General features: G+C 41.1%; 2 protein-coding genes across 4 annotated transcripts in view; one reads left to right on the forward strand and one right to left on the reverse strand.

Annotated features, from left to right (window-relative positions):
• carhsp1 (calcium regulated heat stable protein 1) overlaps positions 1-11007 on the forward strand; it is a 45129-nt gene extending 34122 nt beyond the window's left edge. For all 3 annotated transcript variants that reach the window (XM_069905457.1, XM_069905459.1, XM_069905458.1), the window contains exon 4: positions 9027-11007. In XM_069905457.1, the coding sequence (XP_069761558.1) occupies positions 9027-9189 (163 nt within the window). In that variant the 3' untranslated portion in view covers positions 9190-11007. The remainder of the gene's footprint in view (positions 1-9026) is intronic.
• Positions 11008-11093: 86 nt separating this feature from the next.
• Positions 11094-22502, reverse strand: pmm2 (phosphomannomutase 2; the record flags this gene model as incomplete). The annotated part of the gene is made up of 5 exons (XM_069904876.1): positions 11094-12077; positions 13697-13812; positions 17103-17178; positions 19515-19614; positions 22399-22502. Coding segments are annotated over 5 exons (510 nt in total), but the record flags the coding sequence as incomplete, so codon positions are not given.
• Positions 22503-23621: the final 1119 nt, after the last annotated feature.

Raw genomic sequence — 23621 nt, forward strand, 5'->3', positions numbered from 1 at the left:
CATGTGGGAGAAATGTAAGTTTTCTCTTTGCAATTAATGATGTGGATCCTCTAAACAGTAGATCAGAAAGTCTATTGGAAGAACCTTTGGGGGAAAGGACAGAACTTGTTCCTGATAACCCATTAGTTCTCACTCAAATCCTGGGGCGAACTAGGTTTGTTGCTGGTAGATGCTTACAGATATTAGCAGATCACTGCAGGGTAATTGTGGATTGATGGCACAACTCTCATTTTGCAGGTGATAAGAATGAGTGATGGTGGTAAATGGTCAGGCAAGATTTAGCCTCACAACATCAAAGTTGTGAATTCTTTCATGTTGTCAAGTAGGTGCCAGTGGTTTGACTGAAAATGTGGAGCTGATAGCCTGATGTACTGTTATTTTTAATCATTAACTTTTTATAAATAGGCTTTGGAAAAAGGTCAAATTTGTAAGAATGTTTGCATAGGGAAGCAAGTACCTTGTTTATATAAAGGCACTTTCAGGTGGCCAACTGCCCCGCTTGTAAATCCACATATTTTGGCAATATGTTGCTTTTGGGGGCCCACGTGAATGTGCAGGAGGCGCCTGCAAGGTGAACTTTGTAACCCTCCTCGGAGAGGGATAATCGCCACAGCACAGTGTCCTCCCCAGCCATCTGAATGCAGCCACCTAAAAGCGGCTGCATTCGGGATGACAGTTAGCTGGCAAGTGCCTGACAGCTCCTCTCCCAGCTGCCCCTTCCCCCGGCACAGGACGTCGGGGCAGGGGCAACTGGCTGGGCTGTCACCGCGGGGACTGGAGCGGCCGGCGGGGGAGAAGGGGGCTGGCTGAAACTATCACCCGCCGGCCGCTCCAGCCTCCTCCTTCCCCGCTGGGGGAACAGAGCGATCAGTGTGGGGACATTCCACGGGGATGTCTCTGCGCTGATAGCCCACGCTGGCTGTCCCAGCTGACACCCAGCCATCCTAACTTGACAGCTCAAGGGACAGGAGCTGGAGTGCACTCAGATGCACATCCTGCAGCTGTCCCTTTAGGTGGCTTTTAGCGCTGCCGCCTGAATGGCAAATCAAAGGGCCGCTTTCTCTTCTTCAGGCACATTCTTAGTGGAGAATCCACCTGAGGAAACCTTAATTTGCACTGTAAATTTTAATAAAAGTGCACTAGTTAGTCTAATTATTCTAATGTGGGTGCAAAATATTTTAAAAAAATCCTTGGACATATAATTATTTAACTACAATTTTGGTTCAGATGCAGTACAGCATATTCATTTGAAGCTACTTATGAGGTTTAATGTCTGAGATTAACAATTTAAGTAACTTAATTACTTTGCAGAAAGTGAGCATGATAAAAAAACACTTATAAAAACACTTATGAACTTGTGAATGAATGTGTGTGTGGGGCAGCTCATCCACTCAAAAGCAGGGTCATGGGCAAGTCCGCAGCAGATCTGACTGAGAGCTCCGGGTATGGGGCAAGCTCACAGCTTGGAGGCTGACATCATAAACATCCCACGAATCGCAAGTGTCACCGGGTTACGAGGGATTTAAGTGCGCATGAGAGTTTTGTTAAAGTCAGTTGGTTCAACTCACTTTTGGCTCTGTGTGGTTCTTTCGCCTGATAGTCCAAACAGCATTTGGACCCAATGATGTCCGACCCAAGCACGCAGAAGGCAGTTTCATTAAAACTGCTGACTTTCTGGACCTCGCCCCTGAAGGTCTGATTTGAACAGGCTGAAGCCCAATTTCAGGTCAGGCAAATTTGTCTCGGACGCCACAAAGTTCACACAACCAGGAAACAGCAGGCTGCATTATCGACTTCCTACACCAGCCACTGGTTATTGGCAGGTATGAAACAATCAAGGCACTCCTGATCTGTACTTTTGGCCTCTCTCTCCATGAACACGCAGCGAGTTTGGTCCACATGGACAGCCTAGGCCACCGCACACCATCAGCCTGAATGAATGAGATTCTGGCACTAGCAGACAGCTATAAGCCATGTTTACTGTTCGAACAAGTTTTTCTCAAGCAGATGCCAGAAGATACCGCCTCCTCATTGCTGTCAATTATTTCAGAGACCCACGCAAAATAGCAGCCTGAGCAGATATCAAGCAGCATGGCGAGGCCTCCATTGATCAAGTTGTTGAGTCACACCCTAAGGCCCAAGCCTTCCCCACGCCATCAATGAAGCCAGTTTCACCCGCAGCAGGGAGCGACCCCAGTTCTGACTGTTTATTTTTTTTACCACCAAAAATTGGGTTCAGGAGCCCACCGTTGCGACCCATCCTGCTCTTTCCTGGGAAATGCCAGGGCCGGCCGTCGCTAATGGCAATGGTGGCTGGCCATCGTGATGCCCTTCTTTACTTATGGGACCAATACTCCGGGCCAAAGTTTCTCGTAGACACAGGGGCGGAGGTTAGGGTCTTGTTCCCTTTGAGCCACGACACCTTCACTGGGAAGTCAGGACCGGTGCTCATCGCTGCCAACAACAGCAATAATTGCACATATGGCACAAAAACCATCCCACTAGAGTTCGATTTCACCTGGTCGTTTAAGCTGGCAGCAGTGCCACAGCCTTTACTGGGTGCAGATTTTGTTTGGGCACATTGCCTCCTAGTGGACTTCGAGGGACAGCGCCTAGTGAATGCCAAGACCTTCCAGACCTTTATGCTTGGTGAAGCCAAGTTATCAGTACCACGACTGAACACTGTGACTTTGTCAAACACATTTCTGAGAAAAACAACGTCGTGGCCAATGCACTGTCTTGAACCTCCATTCACTCAGTGCATTCTCTGTTCCCAGAGTTGGACTACACGGTGCTCATCAAGGCATGGCAGCTGAACGAAGAATTGCTGGCCTACCACATCGCAATCTCAGGCATGCAACTTGAGGACATCCCTATCGGCTCAACAGGCAGCAAGTTCTTCTGTGAAATGTCCACCAGCCAGCACCAGCCCATTGTTCCAGCTGCTTGGGGACTTTGAGGTTTTGACACCTTACATTTCATTTGGGCAACCATCCAGCTGGTGGCAGATAGATTTGCTTGGCATGGCCTACGCAAGCAGATCGGGCACTGGCCAGGACATGCAAAAATTGCCAGACCTCCAAAGGCACGCGAAGGCCCCCCCCCCTCAACCCTTCCAGCTGACGCACAGGAGGTTTGAGCACATCTGCAAGGACATCGCTGGTCCACTGCTTGTCTCCTGGGGGCAAGGTACCTGCTCCCCATGGTCGACAGGTTCACCAGATGGCCAGAAGCTGTACCGCTCTCCGACATGTCCACGGAGTTCTGCACCGGTGCCCTCATTCCAAGCTGGGTTGCAAGTTTCGGCCTATCTGCCAATATCACCTCAGTCTGGGGGTGTCCACCCTATGGTTGGCGCTGGCACAGCTACTTGGGACCCAGCTGCACAACATCACGGCCTACTATTTGCAGTTCAATGGCCTAGTAGATCGTTTCCACTGGCACCTGAAACCATCCCTGATGGTGTGCTTCTGAGCCCTGGATTTGGTGGATGAGTTCCCATGGGTGCTTCTTGGCTCCTAAAGAAGACGACCACGTCTTCGGCAGGGTTGGTATACGACGCCCCACTGATGGTTGGTTCCAGGCAAGTTTGTGCCAGTGGCCCATGGCACAGAGGAGACACCCACAATAGTGCTCACAAGACCCTGAGAGAATATAGGAACATTAGCACCAGTCCCACAGCCCGACACCTTCCTTTGTCCCCAAGGACTCCAGGACTGCGACTATGTCTTCTTCTGCAGGGCCATACACTGGACTCCACTCCAGCGGCCATACAAGGGCCTGTACAAGGTGTGTGTCAAAACAGAACAAATTACATCCTCGACTTGAGTGGCGATGAGAACTTCATTAACTGCCACAAGCTAACGCACGTAGACCTAGAATACACTGTGCTTGTGTCACTTTCATGCTGACAAGCTTGGCCACCCAAATGGACTAAAAAGGTGTTGGCTGTGGACTCCACACTTCCTAATGACTGTTCTTTGTGTGTGGCGGAGCTGGGGTGGGGTGTCATGGATTCTTAACTTTCTGAAGTTTGGCATATAGTGTTGATTAAACCTTTGCGCAAATACTGGTGAGCAAACTCATTTTTCACCTTCATGTAGAAGAAAGGTCAGGCAAGAAACAGGTGAAGATGGCTTGCAATGATGTCCAGCAGCTGAGATAAATGACTCAGAATAACAACCATCTTTTTTGGAAAACAATAATTCCAGCAGTTGGGGTGTTTTCCACTTGATGTCTTTGAGCATTTTATCATCACTCTTCGATTTTTCTTTTAGGCATACACCATGTATGTTACCTTTTAGGTAACAGGTTCTTCTAGCCCATGAGCCTGTGCCGTCCAAACTTCCCAATTACCCTACAACCCCCTTAAGTTTAGAAGAGTGCATGGGGAGAACATGCAACTTCTTTACAGTCACCATCGGATTCTAACCATGCTGCCCTAAATGCTGCATTCAGTCAAATGCTGTTTGAGTCAAGTAGTCAGTCTCATCATTATCATGTGAGACTCCTATGGTTGAGAAGCAACTTGAGGGAAAGAATGGATAGAGGGATTTGGCTCACTAACCTAATTATCATATTAGTGACATTTTGAAAATGTTGTTCCTCTTGCATTGGACCACATAATTTTGGTTTCTCCTTGGAGTAAAGACAAAAGAAGTGATTGAATTGTGTGAGCCTCCCTTTATGGTTCAAGCCTATACTTGAATCACCTAATTTATTTTGTCACTACGTAGCCAACTCCTTTGAATACTTATATGAAACTTTCCTCAAGACCTGCTGAAGCTGAATCTCAAGACTTCATGTATTTTTTGTGACTCTTAAGGGCAGTAGTGGGGAAAGGTTTTCATTCCAATCACCAATACCACACTAGTATTCTCTGAAAATTAACACTGACATGCTGTCAGTTGTGGTTGAAGAAGAGGAAGTTTCTAGAGATTTCCAACTCTGTGGCTAAGTCTCAAAGCTTCATTCCTAGAAGATGTGGTTCTAATTTTGACAATATCTTGTAATTCTAGACTTTTCAGTAAGTCTGTCTCGTGAACAAGAAAGGCGAGGGAATGAGTAGGTCCCCTTAGGAACCAAAGAGATGATCTGTGTGGAGTCAGGCAATGTGGGAGGTACTAAATGAACACTTTTCATCTGCATTCACTTGTCATGGTTTCAGGGAGGAGTTCCTGGGTAACCTGGAATAGGCCAGTATTAAGGTGTTAAATATGGGTCAAATAGGGCGGCACAGTTACAATGCCAGTGATTGGGATACGTTCTCCCTGTGTCTGCATGCCCCCCACCCCCCACCCCCTCAGGGGGCTCGTTTCCTCCCTCTCTTCAAAACATACCAGGGGTTGGACAATTGAGTGAAATTGGGCAGCATGGGTTTGTGGTCTGAAAGACCCTGTTACCATACTGGTTTTTTTAAAAAAAATTGACTAATTCCCCAGGTCAGAATGAAATCTATGCCAGCTTGCTTTGGGAAGCAAGGAAAAATATAGGTGAGGCCCTGATGCCATTTTATTTTATTACTTTGTTAGTCATAGGTGCTGGAAAGTAATCTTGTTTCTTAATTTAAGATGGGCAGTAGGTAATTACAGGCTAGTGAGTCTTGCATCAGTGGTTGAGAAATAATTGGAGAAAATCCGAAGGGATTAGATTCGTATTCGTTTGGAGAGGCAGGGATTATGAGAGATCTTTAGCATGTTTTTGTGTATCAGAAATACAGCCTCAACAATTTGATTTTTTTAAATTGAGGAGGCAATTTGGATGGATAAATGGTGGGTTGGAGACATTCATTGTGGACTTTAGTAAGGCATTTGCTCAGGTTTTGCATAATAGAGTTGTCCAGAGGTTAAGGCACATGGGATCCAATGTGAGTTGTTTAATCAGATCCAAACTTGGCTGGATGATGGGAGAGACCGAGAAGTGATAGTAGTTCTAATTTAAAGCCTATAATCGCTATTGAGATCCATGATGTTTGAAAGATATAAATAAAATTCACTTGGATGTGAATTTAGGAGGGGTTTTTGACATGAAATAGGATGTGTCTGTGCTGGTGAGAATGCCGAGTAAGTAGATTCATCAGGAGGTTGCCTGGATTTGAGGACTTTAGTAAGGGGAGCGATTGAATGGCTTTTTTTCTTCCTGGAGCATGGGAGTCTGCAGGGTGACCAGATAAAGATGTATAAAATTGAGATCTGAATCCATTTTCCCATGATAGGGGTATCAAAAACAAGAGGGAATATGGTTAAGGTGAGAGAAAAGGTTTGAAAGTGATTCTGGATGAATTGGAACACTTTTTTCAATTCAGTTTAATGTATGTTCCAAAATTATGCTTTTTCCAGTGAGCCCAGTAAATTTGAAGGGACTGTGGGAAACAACCCCAGTCAGTTTTAAGACGACAATGATGAGTTTATGGTCATAAACATTGTACAATGTTGCAGATGAACAAGTACTTGAAAAGAATAACTATAATTAGTAAATTAAAAGAGGCAATAAATACGTAGATATAAATTCACATAGTGCAGACAGTCTGATTTCATGTTCCATGGGAAGGTTCGAGAATCTGATAGCTGTTGGAAAGAAGCCGTTCTTGAATCTGGAGATGCTTTCACTTCTGCCCAAAGGTAGCAGTGAGGTTTTGAGCAGGTTGATGGGGGGAGGGGGTGTCCATTATGATGTCTGCTGCCTTCATGAAGCAGTGCCTCCCATTAATGTCAGAGACTGTGATGGATCTGGCTTGCTTACTAATTTCTGCTTTGCTGGGCAGTTGAATTTTCAGACCTGGCTGTGAGGGAACCAGCCAGTATACTTTCCACAGTGCATCTGCAGAAATTGCAGTGTCTGACAACACACCCTATCTCCTCAGATGCCTGGAAGTAGAGACATTGTTGTGTCCTTTTCTCCAGGAAAGGTCTTCTGAAATATGGACTCTCAGGAACTTGAAGGTTCTATTTCTCACCATTTCCTCCCCATCATTGCAGACAGCTGTGTGGTTTCTTGGCCTCTCCTTCCTAAAATCAACAATCAGCTCCGTGGCCTTGGTGACATTGAGAGAAAGATTATTATTCTGGAACCACCCAATCAGATCCTCTATCTCCATCCTGTATTCTGTTCATCATTTCCAGTTATAGTCAGCAAATTTGTCGATTGAGTTGGACCTGAACTTGTCTGCGCAGTCATGGGTGTACAAGGAGTAGAGTATGGAAAGTAGATCTCGTGAATTGAACAGAGGATTGGTGAGTGGCACTCCAAAAGGTCAGAAAGGAGCATTGGAACCAGGGTCATGGTGATTTGGAAGGAAATATGGGGCTCTGGCATGTCAAAAGAAATATGGGAACCAGTTTGGTGAGCGTTGGGGAAAATGTGGAATTAGTGGCACTGATGAGTGAAAGGGAGCATTGGGACTTGGGCTGCAGTAACTCAGGAGCATGTCACATGCTACCTGGTGCTAGGTGCTGAACCATTGGAATCTCTCAGTGGATGGTGAATTATTGGAAATGTATGCATTAGGCATTCCCTAGTTCACTGCTTTTGTCACATTAGTGGAATCAATTTTCCTGCAACGTCTCCTACCCTTTCAACTGTGGTTAGCTGAAATGTTCGAAGTGCTTCATTCCTCTACCTTTTGGCGGCTGATGCTGGGTTAATTGCTGTACAATCTGTTAGCTTCTTCCCCTTCACTGAAACTAGGATGGTTTCTTCAATTAATGGAACCATCTTGTATGGAATATTTCTTAAATTGAGGACTTTTGAAAATTATAGTTGCAGTGTTTTGTTACTTATGCAATATTTTAATCAAATTACAAAGAACAACACAGAAACAAGCCTTCAGCCCACCTATTGTGCTAAACATAGAACATTACAGCACAATACAGGACCTTCAGCCCATAATGTTGTGCTATCCTATGTAAACCAACACAACAATCTAACCTTTCCCAACCACACACCAATAACCATTTTTCTTGTCTATCTAAATATCCTTATTGTACCAGCCTCCATCACCACCAGCAATGGATTCCAGGCATTCACCACTATGTGGGGGGGGTGGAACAAATATTTGCCTCTGATGTCCCCCCCTCCTCTTTCCTCCAAACAGAGGTCCTCTGGTACTTGCTATTGTCCACCCTATCCATGCCTTCAAGTCTAATTTAGAAAGCCCCTGTAAATTTCCTCATGATCTGAGATGCTGTGTTGCTTTACAAATGCAGATATCAGTTTTGAGTGAGTGGTCCATATTGATTTGGATCTTTTCCTAAGGAAATTCTAAAACATCCAATTGGTGTAGTGGTTAGTGCAGTGCCTCTACAGCACCAGCGTTCAGGGTTCGTACATTCTCCCTGTGTCTGCCTGGGTTACCCCAGGGGTTGTAAATTAATTGAGTGTAAATTGGGTGGCACTGACTCGTGGGCTGAAATGGCCTGATACTGTGCTATATGTATGTATTTCTAACAGATTCTTCTCCTTTTTTGCAGTTCTTTGTAGCAAACCTTGTTGCCGAGATCTTTGCCGTTTATTACTTTTTGGCTTTGTGGTACTTAAGGTGATCCCAATGAATTTTCCATGCAGCCATCTGATTTTTTTTTCAACTGATAAAATGGCAAGGCATGCACTTACATATCAAGCAGATGAGATCTCTGTATTGATTGATGTTTGTCATGTTAGCATTGGCTGGTCTGAATACAAAGTTTAACATAGGATGGGTTTACCTTGTAAGCTGATTTATTGGTAAACAAATTATGTATCTAGGTATAATGATAATAAGGACCTTAAACCTGTTAAATAGAATATTTGATATGTGCTATAAAATTGGCATCCAGGGAAATGGCTTGTAAAAAGATGGAAGTTAATAGTGGATCAGGTTATGAAAATAGTTCCAGACCTCAGGAATATTTAAATACAGATTTTATTCAAATACAAATAAATGTACAGAAAAAATACCAAATTTTGAGGTTTCTGTTATTTTTGAATTACACATTAGTGAAGTGGATGCACTTAAGTATGCTGGCTAACTGTGTCATTTTACCCAACAGCATTGAAGGAGAATATGTGCCAATGGAAGGTGATGAAGTCTCTTACAAGGTCTGTCTCATTCCTCCCAAAAATGAGAAGAAGCAGGCTGTTGAGGTGGTCATCACCCACCTAGCCCCAGGGACTAAACATGAAACATGGTCAGGCCAAGTTGTCAGCTCATAAAAATGGCTAACAAGGGAAGTAAGTGTGAGCCAATCTCAAGTGTCTGGGCAGTCCACAGTCCAACCAACTGCTTGCAGGATTAAAGTGTTGTATTTTAAATGCTTAAAATCAATGAAGCAGTTGGTTTTAATAGTTTGAATATCACTCATACAGTGCATGTTTTCTTTTAAGGTGTCTGAGCCAGTAAATGTACTTGTGGTGTCTTGAAACAGGATCTAAAGTACAGTCCTCCAAAAAAAAATACTTTAACAATTATATTAAAAGCCACTCTTGCTTACGGAGGCAGAAACTTGTTTTAATTTTAGCTGTAGGTCTGAATTGTTGTACAGAATCATGTTAAGGAATAGTCATGCAATATTTACTGTTTCTCTGTCAGGTCTGTTAAATGCATTCCTTGAAGTTGCACATATGAGCAGGTGAATAGACTTTGCCCACTTCTTTCCAAACTAGTGACCAGATGGTTAAGAGTACACTATTCCCTCTCTCTCCTCGGTGCACAATGTGGATTCAAAGCAGATATACATTACTAATTACCATGATTACGTTTGTGTTAACAACCTGCAAAATCACTGTTCAAATCTCGAGATTCATGCCTTAACGTTACACCAGTGTTGATTTGGCACTGCTAATTATTAACTGTTGGGGATCTGACCACCCAGCACAACACTGGAATCAGTCCAATTGTAAATACTAGACATTTGTAAAAGCTTGTTAACCATTCACATGCAATTTGGATTTTCATACTATAGATTTTTTTCCCAACCTTTTGGAAATGTGTGTGTATGGGCTGATGGGAAGTACCTTTGAACTAGCATATTGTATGTGTCAAGTCTCGGAAGTTGTTTTGCGACTGTTCTAAATGGTACCTGATGTCCTAATATAAATTTCCAGGTAAAGAAGCATTCATTCTTGAGTCCAATTTTTTTCTGCCAAGCACATGGTAATATTTTATACCCACAATCCCTTGCATATTATTAAAATTTAGAATGCATGTCAATATAAAGGCAGAATATCAGTTCATGGGGGTATGAGGAAAATAAATCTGGCAGTTTCAAGATCCAAGGTTAATTGAAAGCTCCCTGCATTTATCTCCAATGTGAAGAACTCAAGATGTTTCCACAACTGTTATCTTGACTTTGAAGATTTAAAAAAAAATCTTCAGTGCCTTAGTTTGATTTACTCCCTGATTTGAGTGGTTTATATTACTAATATGTATATTGTATTTTAGTGTACTGTACTGCAATTTGTTAGAACTAAACTATTGGACCTTGAGAAATTTTAATGATCACTTTGTGCCTTTAGCGCTCTTGTGTAGTTCCAGTTCGAGGACAAATAAACTTTGATGTTTAAATGAAAAGTACTGTATATTACTAACCATAAAAAATTGACTGCTCGCTCACTTCCTCCAATGCTTTGAAAAGGCTAAGAACGTGGTAGATTTGAAAGTCAAGTTTAATACAGCCATTTAAAATTACAATTTAATGTGCTTATTTTATGTCAAAATAGAACCAGTATATTCCAATATTTAATTCTATTCCCTGATCTTGAATTACATTTCCTCCAATGAAGTTTACTTGGTATTTAAGTTTTGTCTAATGTAATGTTCCCCCACAAGGTGTTTAAATGTTATTGCTTCCTGCTCTTGTTTGAAACTTCCAAATTGGTTTGTTGCTAAAGACAGAGGCAGGCACTTTGGCCCCTGAATTTAGGCTGACTTTCCACTGTTACTTGCCATCTTCACCTTGAACCAAATGCTTTTGTAAAAACACAGAATTTGGGTGTGTATTTTATAATGATTAACTAAAGCATTGAAAGTCATTTTGCGTGAAAGAGAGGATGTTATTTTATACTTTGTCTTATTCCTCAAGCAGCTTTTGTAAACTACATGATCAGTCATCTCCAAATAAAGGTTATCACAAGGCTTTATTAAAAATATTTTGAGGTGCACAAGTACAATCATAGTTGGCAGAATCAAACTGTTACACTAAATCTATTATATATCCTCCTACTGATTTCAGACACCATTAGTGATTGACTGTTTCCATTAAAATCTTGTTCACATTTAAGATCAAAGTATAGCTGCAACAAGTCATTAAAATTGATTTCTCATATCAACAGTTGTTACCTTCAAGTTACTGTCTACATTTAACATGGCTATAGGAAAGATAGTAGTTATGTAGCATGCATCTGTTTTTAATCTGTATGGTTAAGATTCCACCTCAAATTTTAACTAATTAGCAGTCCCCAAAAATACAATAAACAAAATACAGTTTTTAAAAAAAATCATACATACCTTTGCATAATAATTTGTTTGAACTTAACAAAATCTCATGCAAATGTCCCTCCCCATGATTAGCACATAATCTCGATGTGAATATAATAATTGTTGAGAATGAAGATACAAGATTGTTATACCTACTGACAACTTTGGTCCAAGTTTCTCAATTTGCAATTAAACAAATTTTCTCCCTATAAAATAACTGAAGAATGTTATCATTGGAAAGAGTGACAATTTTCTTTACTGTTGAGAATTCCCTTTATTCCCTGTTATAATGCAAGTCCAGTGCAAAGAAATTCAAAATGCTTTTATCTGTCAATTTAAGAATGTGAAATTCTGCTTAAGGTCCACTTAAATAGCCTGTCTAATAGCTGTTAGATCTTGTCAGTTTTTCTCCAAAATTGCTGTATAAATAGCCAGACTTGATAGAATTGATTCAAGTACATTTCCTTACATATTGTTGGAAAATGAGTAGTCTATTGCAATATTCACAACTTTATGTCCACTGAGTTAAAAATAGTTGATCACAAATTCTTTGAGTGTCCAGTGGGGATGTCACAGAATGACCTATAGTTCTTGGGTCACTGTAGATTTCATAATCATTCCCACCCTGCAAAAAAAACAGTAATGAATTATTTTCATTTCTTTAAATACAAACAATCCAAATTATGGTTAGCTAATAGTGTTTTACATTAAATTAATTGATGGAAGCTCGAGAGAAAGCAAAATGGTGGTATGGAACTATTTGAATCTTCAGTGCTGACTTGTAAAAAGGCACAGGTGCACACAGAAACCTAATACAAGCAGCAAATGCACCTTACAATTATCCACTGTGCCACCCATGTAATTGGATACCTCATGGCCCTAAAATCTGGAATAAAGGTAGCTCAAACATGCCCGAAGCCATCTAATGGTTTTGAGACTCATCTGTCAAATACAATCCTTTTGTACAAGGAAGCTAATAGAATGACTCAGGCTTTAAGTTGGGTGTTAATATTTACTCCCAGTGGTTGCTTTTTGACAAAAAAAAACTTCTCACAAAAATTTGCAACTCTAAAGAAGACAAGAGAGGAGTAAAGGAAACGAGCTTGTTTGGAAACAAAGCATTATTTTTTGGTACACTGCATTTGTGCCACTGTCAATTCTGATCTTCCTTAATCATAAAATGGACAAGAAATAGGTTGCTTATTTTACATAGGGCCATCAGCAAAATTCTGGCTGGACCAGACGACATTGAGTATTCTCATTGTGGTTCAGACCATTATGCTCCACCTCATAACATCTAGTAGGGAGTGAGAATCCCAAAGCTTGAATAAGAGGATAGTCCACTAAAACCCCAGGAACCTGGTGCAAGCCCCTACTCTTTCCCAGTACCAAACCTTGCTTTGTTAGGGAGAATGAGGGTAAAGCTGTTCAAGGAACATAGAGTGGTGTACATTCTATTAATTTCCTACCTTCCCCAACAATATTGAATAAAGAGACAGAATCAACAATTAAAGCTGGAAAATGGAATAAAAAAGACCAAGCACAATTAATGTATCAAATGTTTTAAGAATCAAATTTGATTTAGCGTTAACAAGTTTTGACACTAAACAAATACTTAATATGGATTACAATCATAGAAGAGGCCATTCAACCCTTCAAGCTTGCACCACCCATTCAATACAACCATGGCTGAGCATGTGACTTCAGTACCCTATATTTCTGCTCTCTCCACATATCCCTTGATACTATCTACCACACCCAATTTCTTTTTGAATATTGTATACAGTAAAAGCCATTATTCAGAATTCAAGCAACCGGCCAAAAAAACCACGCAAAATAGGTAAAAAAATACAGTAGCTTAAAATTAACACGTCTCATTGTTAGTTCATCAATTATGCAGTCCCAAGAAATGATAAAATTCACTTATCCAGCATCTATCAATCCCCTTAGGTGCCCGTTACCAAGGATTTTACTGTATACAAAGTTATTGTCACAACTTTGTAGCAGAAAGTCTATGCAGGAATGGGAGAACAGCAAGAAGGGAAAGGAGGATGGGACTAAAAAGGAGTGAAGAATAATTAAGTATAATTTAATGAGGTAAGGGAGCTATGGTCCCAAAGAATGTAAGAATACATTTCTAAAACGCTGTGTCATGTTGCATTGGCCTTCGATCTCTCAATGATATCAATCCTGGTTCCACTTGAAATTTTAATTGTGCAGAAATTTATTAAACACTTTACTCACTGGTGAAGTTTTATCTCCAAAGAAGTGGATGGCCTTGAAATTATCACTCTCAAGGATTCCTAGACAGTATCGCTTATCCCACCCATCTGGAAACACATCAAAACTGATCTGTCCACCTAGAAAAGTGGGAAAGTAAGGCAGGTTTGAAGTGACACTCATGTCCTCAGCAATACAGGCATCAAATGCCAACTATAAATAATGCACGACTTGTTTATTTTTGCTGTAATCATGATTCAATACAACCACAAGGAATTAAACTGGTAGTTGTCCAATCAGCGATCAAATTTCTGATGCTTAAATTGGGCAACTACTGGTCCAGAGAAGCCACATAATACGAGTCAGCCACATCAAGCCTGCTATTCAAAATAACAAGATCATGGCTGATCTGGCCACAGACTAGGCTCCACCTACCCACCTTCTCCCTTTAACCCTTAATTTCTCTCACTATCCAAGAATCTATTTGTCTTAATCTGTCACAACTGCATATTGTGAAAATTCTCATGATTTCAACCACAATCGTCACCTAAAAGAGCCAAGTCTGCAAGTCTAAACAAGTACCCTTTGTACAAGAGTAAATGGGTTATGCATACCATTTGATGAAATTACATAGTTATACTTATTACTAGTGTCTTGCCAGAGATGAATGGCAAGTTGACAGAAAAAGATGGATATTAATAGTAAATCTGAATTATAAAACCTTGCCTTCAAACCACTTTTATTGAATTCCTATTGTACCGTAGCATGCTTTTATTGATTAATATAAACAAAGTCTGCTCTCTTACAGACACAATTACCAGATGTTGATTACAGACTACACCCACACTTGATACAAGTGATCTTAGAAACTAACCACAATGGTTCCTCAACATGTATATATGTAGTTCCATACTGGAATAGAGACATTACATGAACTATGGTATATTATTTGAGCAGGAAATATAAATGGACCATGATAACAGGCATCCAATCACATTTTAGGAAGTATTTCCATGCTATGATTCATCCATAAAATGGACCAGACATTGGGGCAACTGCAGTATTAAGATGGTTCGCATTGTTGCAAGAAATACTAGAGGAGACATTTGTACAAAGAATCACCAGAAAAGTTAAAAATTTTGATTTTCAGAGATCCTCCCCTGCATATGATGGCAATCAATTACATTTTTGCTCCTTAACCACAGTAAAGTTTTTGTAAACCTTTGTCTGCCGATCTGTGCACAATGCAATTGTTAAGACCAAATAGCACAAGAACAAGTACTCCAGCATAATTAAACTCCATTCTCTTTTGCCACATGTTCCAAATCCCTCTATTCCCTGCACATTCATCTGCCAAGAAGCCTCAGAAACACTATTACCTCTGCATTCACCACTCGCCCATCCTGTTCAGTGTAAAAATAACTTCCCCTCTCTCACCTTAAACATTCATCCTCTGGTATTTGACTTTTTTAAAATTACGCCTCAATTTTCTAACCTTGTATTGGGTCACTCTTCAGCCTTTGACAAAAACAACCCACGTCCCAACCTCTCCTTTAAAGCTAAGCACACACAGCTGGTGTATCTCAGCAGGTCAAGCAGCATCAGTGACCACCGAGTTCTTCAACCCAGAATGTGCTCGGCTTCAGACTCCAGCAGCTACAACGCTACCCTCTCATCCAGGTCTTAGTCTTTGGCTTGGCTTCGCGGACGAAGATTTATGGAGGGGGTAAATGTCCACGTCAGCTGCAGGCTCGTTTGTGGCTGACAAGTCCGATGCGGGACAGGCAGACACGGTTGCAGCGGTTGCAGGGGAAAATTGGTGGGTTGGGGTTGGGTGTTGGGTTTTTCCTCACATTTTGGTAAAGCTCTTCTGCACACTTTCTATAGCCTTCAGTCTTCCTGTGGTGGGTCCACCAGAATTGCACACAAATTCTCCAATTACAGTGAACTTCCTTACACCAATATTCAATGCTTTGACCTGTAAAGACAAGCATGCCCTATCGACTTGCAGGTCCACTTTCAATGAGCTCCAGACTGTATTCTGTACTCATTAAGGTTTCTGGCATTAAGTGTACATATTCCCTTGTACTTGAACTCTCAAAGTGCAACACCTCATTTTCTCAAAACCATCTGCCATTTCTTTGCCCATATCTCACTGCATCCTTTGAATAACCCCTTTACACTGTCCAAGCTCCACCATTCTTTGTGTCATCTGAAAACGCACCCAATCACTTTTATATAATCACAAACAACAGGGCTCCTAACAATGATCCTTGTGGAACATCATTGGTCACAGATTTTTCAGCCAGACTAATACACTTCCACCATTACTTTCTTGGCTATGAACAAGCTGATTCCAAATTTAAACTATTAATTCACCATGAATCTTTATATTGTGGATCAACTTACCACAAAGAGCTTTGTCAAATGTAGACAACTGCCCCATCCTCATTAAAAAAAATGGTAAGACACGATCTGCCAGCCATAAAGCTGTGACGATTGTCCCTAATCAGACACACTTTTCCAAAAGCTCATATATCCTATCCCTAAGTATTCTCTCCAATAGCTTCCTTACTACTGATAAAAGGTTTACTGGCCTACAATTTCCTGGATTACTCTTCAGTCCTCCAGCACCTTATCTGTTGCTAGTGATGATATAATCTCCTTTCTTGCCCATTTCAATATCCTGAGATATCTCCCATCAGGTCCTAGATACTTCACCAGCACATCAATCTCAAAATGCCCTAGCAAGTTTGTAATCCCCACGCTGCTTTCACTAGTATCTGGTGAATAACATGCAAAGTATTCGTTTGGTACCTCACCTACATGGCAAATTCCCTGCTTGATCCTTAAATGGTTCTACCCTCTGTTTTCCTCATTTTTAATGAGCATAAAATGCTTTGGGATTATCTTTACTCCTACTCACTAACTACATTTCATGGGTCTCCTTTGACCTTCCTAAATCCCCACTTGATCTCTTTTCCACCTCAAAGGCTCTATCCAATTTTATCCTAAATTCACAATCTCTCTCATGATCCAATGATCCCTTACCTTGTCATCCTTGAATATGCAGTTTCTGAACACTCTGATCGCTTATACAAGTCCCATATGCCAGATGTGGAATTGTCCAACTAACAGTTGCTCCCAATTAACTCCCCCCAATATCTGTCTAATAATGTAGTAAAACTCAAGCATTGATAAATTAATTTATTAAAACATTAATTGATATATCAATTAAAATTATACAAATTAATTGATATAAATTATCAATTAATGTCATTGAAATATGATTCAAACACACTATTAATCAAAACTTCTGAAAATATTCTAATTAGGTTCTGCCGAAGAATACAAAGGATTCCAAGTTTTATTTTTCCCATACATTGCCATAAAGCATTCTCAAACCCTTTGGAAAGAGAATTAAAATTACCTATTGAAAACGTGAGCCCTTTCCCTGCAAATTCTCTCTTTAAAGCAGCCACAAATGTTTCTCTGATATTTTCTTTCTGTAGTAAAATGAAGCACATTTTTAAATGCCGAGATGTAAAATTAGTAAAGAAACAGCATCGAAATGAACAAATATAAAATGTCAATACATGTTCTGCACGACAAGTTTACCCTCTGCATTGGCAGTTCGAGTTTGGCTTTGATGACTAAACTTTTCTCAGCACATTAAAGACAAAGATTAAAAAAAACAATCAAGATGAATATTCAAACTGGTTAATCTGCAGTTCCTTTAGTACAAATCATTAAAATTGCAAATAATCTAAGAAAAAAATGAAAGTTTTGAAAGAACTGGGATTACAGGAGACGAGGATTAGGCACAGAGAGGTGGATGACTTTGGTGGATCAGACACCATCCTATTGAAGGGTATGGGAGCCTCGAGTGGGGCTGGGCAACCTACCTGAACTCCTTCAGGTCAATGCTTAAACAGTAACAGAGAATGCGTGCAAAATATTTTATTAAAATCTGTATAAACAGTTTAAACTACTTGTGGTCCTACAGCACCACCAGGTGTCAAAGATTAGCAACTCCAATGAAATGTATATTTTGATTTGGATGGTCTTGTACCAGTCACGTAGATGAATAAAGATGACAAGACTACCCTTTCGTTTCCATATTTAAGAGTATCAAATACCTTCCAAGATCATTAAAAAGAAAGACGCTATCGATTTTCTTAATAAGTTTTGCCTCCATGTGCTTAAGTTGTGTGAAGTTCGTAACATGATATCATTTTAATTTTTTTTTGGTGCAAGTTTTCAATCCCTTTTTTAACATAGATTACCTGAGGCAATTTGGCCCTTCATACAAGTTTACACAATTGTACAGAGTAATTTCTCAGCTTTGAGGAAAAGCAGGAAGCCTGATCGGAAAGAAACTGATGCTGCAGTTGAGCTGGGTGATGCAATCGAAGGATGTAGGGGAGGAAAAAATTACATATAGAGCCGAGGAGACTAACAGTGGCTCTGAAGGGAAGGAGTGTACTGCAGGAAGAAATGAAGCCACCGCAGTGTCAGGAACCAGAAAAGAAACTCATGTGGAGATGGCATAAAAATCGGAGACGTGAGAATTTCAATTATGAGACAATAAGGAGGCAATCACAAAAATAAATGAGAATTTAGTTAGGAATTTAAGAAAAATCAACTAAAATATTTTGCACTTCCAGTTTGGTTCTTTAATTTTTAAATTATTATTATTTTAACCTGATTGCAAAAACTGCAAATCAGAATGAGGATAGTGAATGTTTTCTTCTGCAATATTAAACCAGTTCTGGATAATTTTCATCTTGTGTGTTGAACAGATTTGAACTACATATTTTAGGGCTTAACGAGTTGATCAAAACAGGTCTTAAATAGAAACAGCAAGTTAAAGTACTTAAGTAGTTAAATATTTATTCCAAACCAATGGTAGGAATGACATTAAATACTGCAGATAGTCTAATCTGGACAGAAACAAACTGCTGGAGTAATCCGGGGGAGGTGGGGTCAGATAGCTCTGCAAAGGGACAGTCAATGTTACAGGTTCTGATGCAGCTCTTTTGGTTTATACTACATACAAATTGCATTAAAAAAGATGAATACACAATTAACACCTCCAGAAGAGCACCAAACAATACGACTAAATATAATCCTCACCAATATATATTTCTCAATCATCATTCATTCACTGAGAAATTCACACAAAACAAGTGCTCTGCTTATCCAATCCTACTGGACTTGACAGGAAAAGGAGTGTGGTGACAGCACCTTGCTGGGGCCACCCTGGTTCTAACTGTGGAATGGAGAGATCACATCAATCCATGCGGAACAATGCCATGAGATATGGCACTCTACTGTGAATACAGAACCTGTCTCTCTCTGAAACACATTATGTAGTTAACCCTTACAGTGCCAGTGATTGGGTCTGAACCGGGTTCAAGTCCCATGCTGTCCGTAAGGATTTGTACTTTCTCCGCGTCTGCATGGATTTTATCCAGGAGCTCCGGTTTCCTCCCACAGCTCAAAATGTACTGGGGATGTAGGTTAATCTGGTGTAGATTGGGTGGCATGGACTCATGGGTCAAAATGGCCTGTTACCGTGCTGCATGTATGCATGTCTATATAGAGGCAGGGAATGCATTTTCCTCAACTAATTTAAAATAAAATGGTAATTTCTTATGAGTTTGCGTAGAATTTTCTACCCTTCTTCACCCATCAGCCAAAATAGCCCCCGAGGTTTCTCAATTTCGCCTCCTGTGATTGTTTTCATTCAAATTATTTTCATTTGCGAAGATTAATTGGGTGCCTTCCATTATTATTTATTTATTCAGATTAAGGAAAAGCAATTAAAAAATGTACTTACTTTATCAAGTTCAAAGAATTCAATACGCTCTTCTTGGCTGCAACTTCTTCCGATTGGACTGATGTTTAACATTCCATTACGAAATTCAATAAAGGTGCCCCTTTGAATGAAACAATTAAAAAAAATATATTGTTACGTATCATCAGTAATGTTTAAACGATACATTTTGAATGACCTGCATAATAAAACAACTTGCATTGGTTGAGAGACACGAGATTTCTTAGCATTACAAAAACATTTCTAACTTGAAATACGATCTGATCAGGAAATGTTTCCCGGAAGATTGCTTTGTTATTGGGAATACATTTATAATTTTAATATTCCAAAGTTGTTTAACTCAATGGCTTAAATTCAAAGAAGTCAAATCCATAATAGTCGTTTAAAGATGCAAATATAATTAAGACTCTCAAACAATGTATAAATTAAGAAAATTCTATATATTAGAAGAATATGATTCAGGTTTGAGAGTAAAACAAGATTTCAACTTATAGGACAATAGTTAACAACATTTACAAGTGGGTGGTCATTTGAAACTGTAGAGTGTAGGCATTCTTTTAAATGTTCCATCATGGAGGGTTAAGGGGGTAGACCAATGGAGAAAGATAACAGTGCAAGAATGCTAGGTTCAGATTTTTGGAGTAGTCAGACAGGTCTATCAGTACTGAAAAAACATGAAGTAGTGGGAAGTTGATTCCAATCGTGGCAAAATGATTAATCTATTAAAAGGAGGAAATAAAATATTTGCTGATTCAAACAGAAAATCACTACAATGTAGAAATGAGATTAGATTGAATTTTATTTTTTAATCGTGCCAAGTAACAATACTATACATAAAACAATACATTGTGCCAATACTACTGGAAATGCAGAACAGAAGGCGGTGGCATTGGCAGAAGGCGGTGGCATTGGCAGAAGGCGGTGGCATTGGCAGAAGGCGGTGGCATTGGCAGAAGGCGGTGGCATTGGCAGAAGGCGGTGGCATTGGCAGAAGGCGGTGGCATTGGCAGAAGGCGGTGGCATTGGCAGAAGGCGGTGGCATTGGCAGAAGGCGGTGGCATTGGCAGAAGGCGGTGGCATTGGCAGAAGGCGGTGGCATTGGCAGAAGGCGGTGGCATTGGCAGAAGGCGGTGGCATTGGCAGAAGGCGGTGGCATTGGCAGAAGGCGGTGGCATTGGCAGAAGGCGGTGGCATTGGCAGAAGGCGGTGGCATTGGCAGAAGGCGGTGGCATTGGCAGAAGGCGGTGGCATTGGCAGAAGGCGGTGGCATTGGCAGAAGGCGGTGGCATTGGCAGAAGGCGGTGGCATTGGCAGAAGGCGGTGGCATTGGCAGAAGGCGGTGGCATTGGCAGAAGGCGGTGGCATTGGCAGAAGGCGGTGGCATTGGCAGAAGGCGGTGGCATTGGCAGAAGGCGGTGGCATTGGCAGAAGGCGGTGGCATTGGCAGAAGGCGGTGGCATTGGCAGAAGGCGGTGGCATTGGCAGAAGGCGGTGGCATTGGCAGAAGGCGGTGGCATTGGCAGAAGGCGGTGGCATTGGCAGAAGGCGGTGGCATTGGCAGAAGGCGGTGGCATTGGCAGAAGGCGGTGGCATTGGCAGAAGGCGGTGGCATTGGCAGAAGGCGGTGGCATTGGCAGAAGGCGGTGGCATTGGCAGAAGGCGGTGGCATTGGCAGAAGGCGGTGGCATTGGCAGAAGGCGGTGGCATTGGCAGAAGGCGGTGGCATTGGCAGAAGGCGGTGGCATTGGCAGAAGGCGGTGGCATTGGCAGAAGGCGGTGGCATTGGCAGAAGGCGGTGGCATTGGCAGAAGGCGGTGGCATTGGCAGAAGGCGGTGGCATTGGCAGAAGGCGGTGGCATTGGCAGAAGGCGGTGGCATTGGCAGAAGGCGGTGGCATTGGCAGAAGGCGGTGGCATTGGCAGAAGGCGGTGGCATTGGCAGAAGGCGGTGGCATTGGCAGAAGGCGGTGGCATTGGCAGAAGGCGGTGGCATTGGCAGAAGGCGGTGGCATTGGCAGAAGGCGGTGGCATTGGCAGAAGGCGGTGGCATTGGCAGAAGGCGGTGGCATTGGCAGAAGGCGGTGGCATTGGCAGAAGGCGGTGGCATTGGCAGAAATATTAACAAGGTGCAATGCCAGGGGACGTCAATCATTTCATATTACAACGTGAAAAATACTTGTGAGAAAGGCTTTTTGATATCTGTTTACTTTTCAGTCAGCCTGGAAATAGTGTCTGCTTGGTTCCAGATAATAAAGAAGAAACTTTAAATTAGGACACTTAGAAAGGTGTAGTCACGATATTCTTTGGCTAAGGGAAGGAACTGTCTTTGGTGGATCAGGCAGGACAGGGCAGCCTTGAGGGGCCGGTGTATGAAAATATTTGATTGAATCTTGAATAAAAGCAAATTGCATCCAAAACACTATTAAGGAATAAAACTGGGGCAAAGGTAAATGCAGAAAACTTTTTAAATGGAGATCAGAAATTTAAATGGAGATCAGAAAGATTGAAACATTTGTACAACTTCAAGCAATACACCTCAATGTGGAAGAGCTAAAAATATTGAGAGTTTATATATTGTTATAACTGTGAGTGATCAGTTATCACAATTAAAAAAAAATCTCAATATTAATGAAGAATACTGCAGATTAGCATCAAGATAAATTATTAAAAATACAGTTCAAGTTTTCTACTTTTAAAGAGTGTTATGATTTTAGATTGTTAGGCTAATTTATCCTTCTCTATTTTACTGCTCCATTTCAATTCTTTGGAATTGTATGTTACAAATAAGACATGTTGACAAAAGAGATATTTTAACATGCAGATTGCTATAAGAGTTTGTAACTAAGACTGCAAACTGGAGTGATTTAATTGAAGATGGCCATTTTTACCTTTTTCTTGGCAACTTAATCTTGGACATATAATTTAAAGAATAGTTGATCAAGTTCTGCAGTACTTCCTCACCAATATGTTTCTGGATGCTCTTGAACACAGAAAATAAAAGTCATTTATTTGAAAAAAAAGGCTGCTTGTGAGTTTGCTTTATATCATGTAGAACAGCTATGGTTGTCAGAAGGATGGGTTGCCACATCCAAGTTTGGTTAATAGTCTGGGAATGTTAAGATATTTAAGCAAAGATTAATAATCACTTAAACAAAGGAGTAAACCTTGAGTACTCATACGTCTTGGGTCATTCTTAATGATGGTGTGACCCAGCATGAGAGTGATAGCAACAAAGCCCCCTTACATTAGCGGTTTTAGATTTTATGGGATAGCAGAGCTTCAATCTGGTCAACATGGTGTTAGCCTACTTAGTTCTGTCTATTGCATGTGGTTTTTGCTATTTAGCATGTGTATTTTCCTATGGTAGCTTAATTTGATTGGCACTTTCTTTTTAGATATGCTCACTACTGATCCCAGCATGCTCTTCTGCATTCCTCACTAAAAAAGTTGATCCCTGACTTGACAATTAATGGTGGATTGACAGGACAGATTTCAGATTTTGGAGGTGCATTTTCCACTGCTGATCTAATATACCTCAGATTCAGCTAAACAGCAAATAAACAAGGCCTTTGTCCCAACTCATCCATGCCACCATATTCTGGGGATTATGACCATCCACCTGATCCATGTCTCTGTTTTACATACAAGGTCAACCCTCAGTTTCCTATGCCCTGGGGAAGTGGGGGGGGGGGGGGGGGGGGGGGGGGGAAAAACGGACTTTCCTGTCTCTACCAATAACTCAAGCCTTCCAGTAACATCCTTGTGAATATGTTCTGCTCCCTATCCAGTTTACAACATCCTAATGACCAAAACGGCACACAATGCTCACATGTCTTTGAGTGGTCATATCTACTCAGCCTACACCATTTAGGATGAGGGTAGTGCTACAAAAGAGTGTGGAGGGTGTTCCTCAGGGTCAATGTGAAACACATCAACCAATGCTGTAAAGAACATTCGCACAGGATCTTTTGAGAGAATGCAATCAGATAAAGGTGGTAGAACCAGTGTAGCAGCAATGCCCTTTTGCCAAATGGCCAACCAAATTGGTGCTGCACATTTTCATTCGGCTTAAGTTTTTCAGTTATATGGCAACATGATAGGTAAATCAAGC

This window comes from Narcine bancroftii, chromosome 12 (genome assembly GCF_036971445.1).
Source record: "Narcine bancroftii isolate sNarBan1 chromosome 12, sNarBan1.hap1, whole genome shotgun sequence".
Classification (NCBI taxonomy): domain Eukaryota; kingdom Metazoa; phylum Chordata; class Chondrichthyes; order Torpediniformes; family Narcinidae; genus Narcine; species Narcine bancroftii.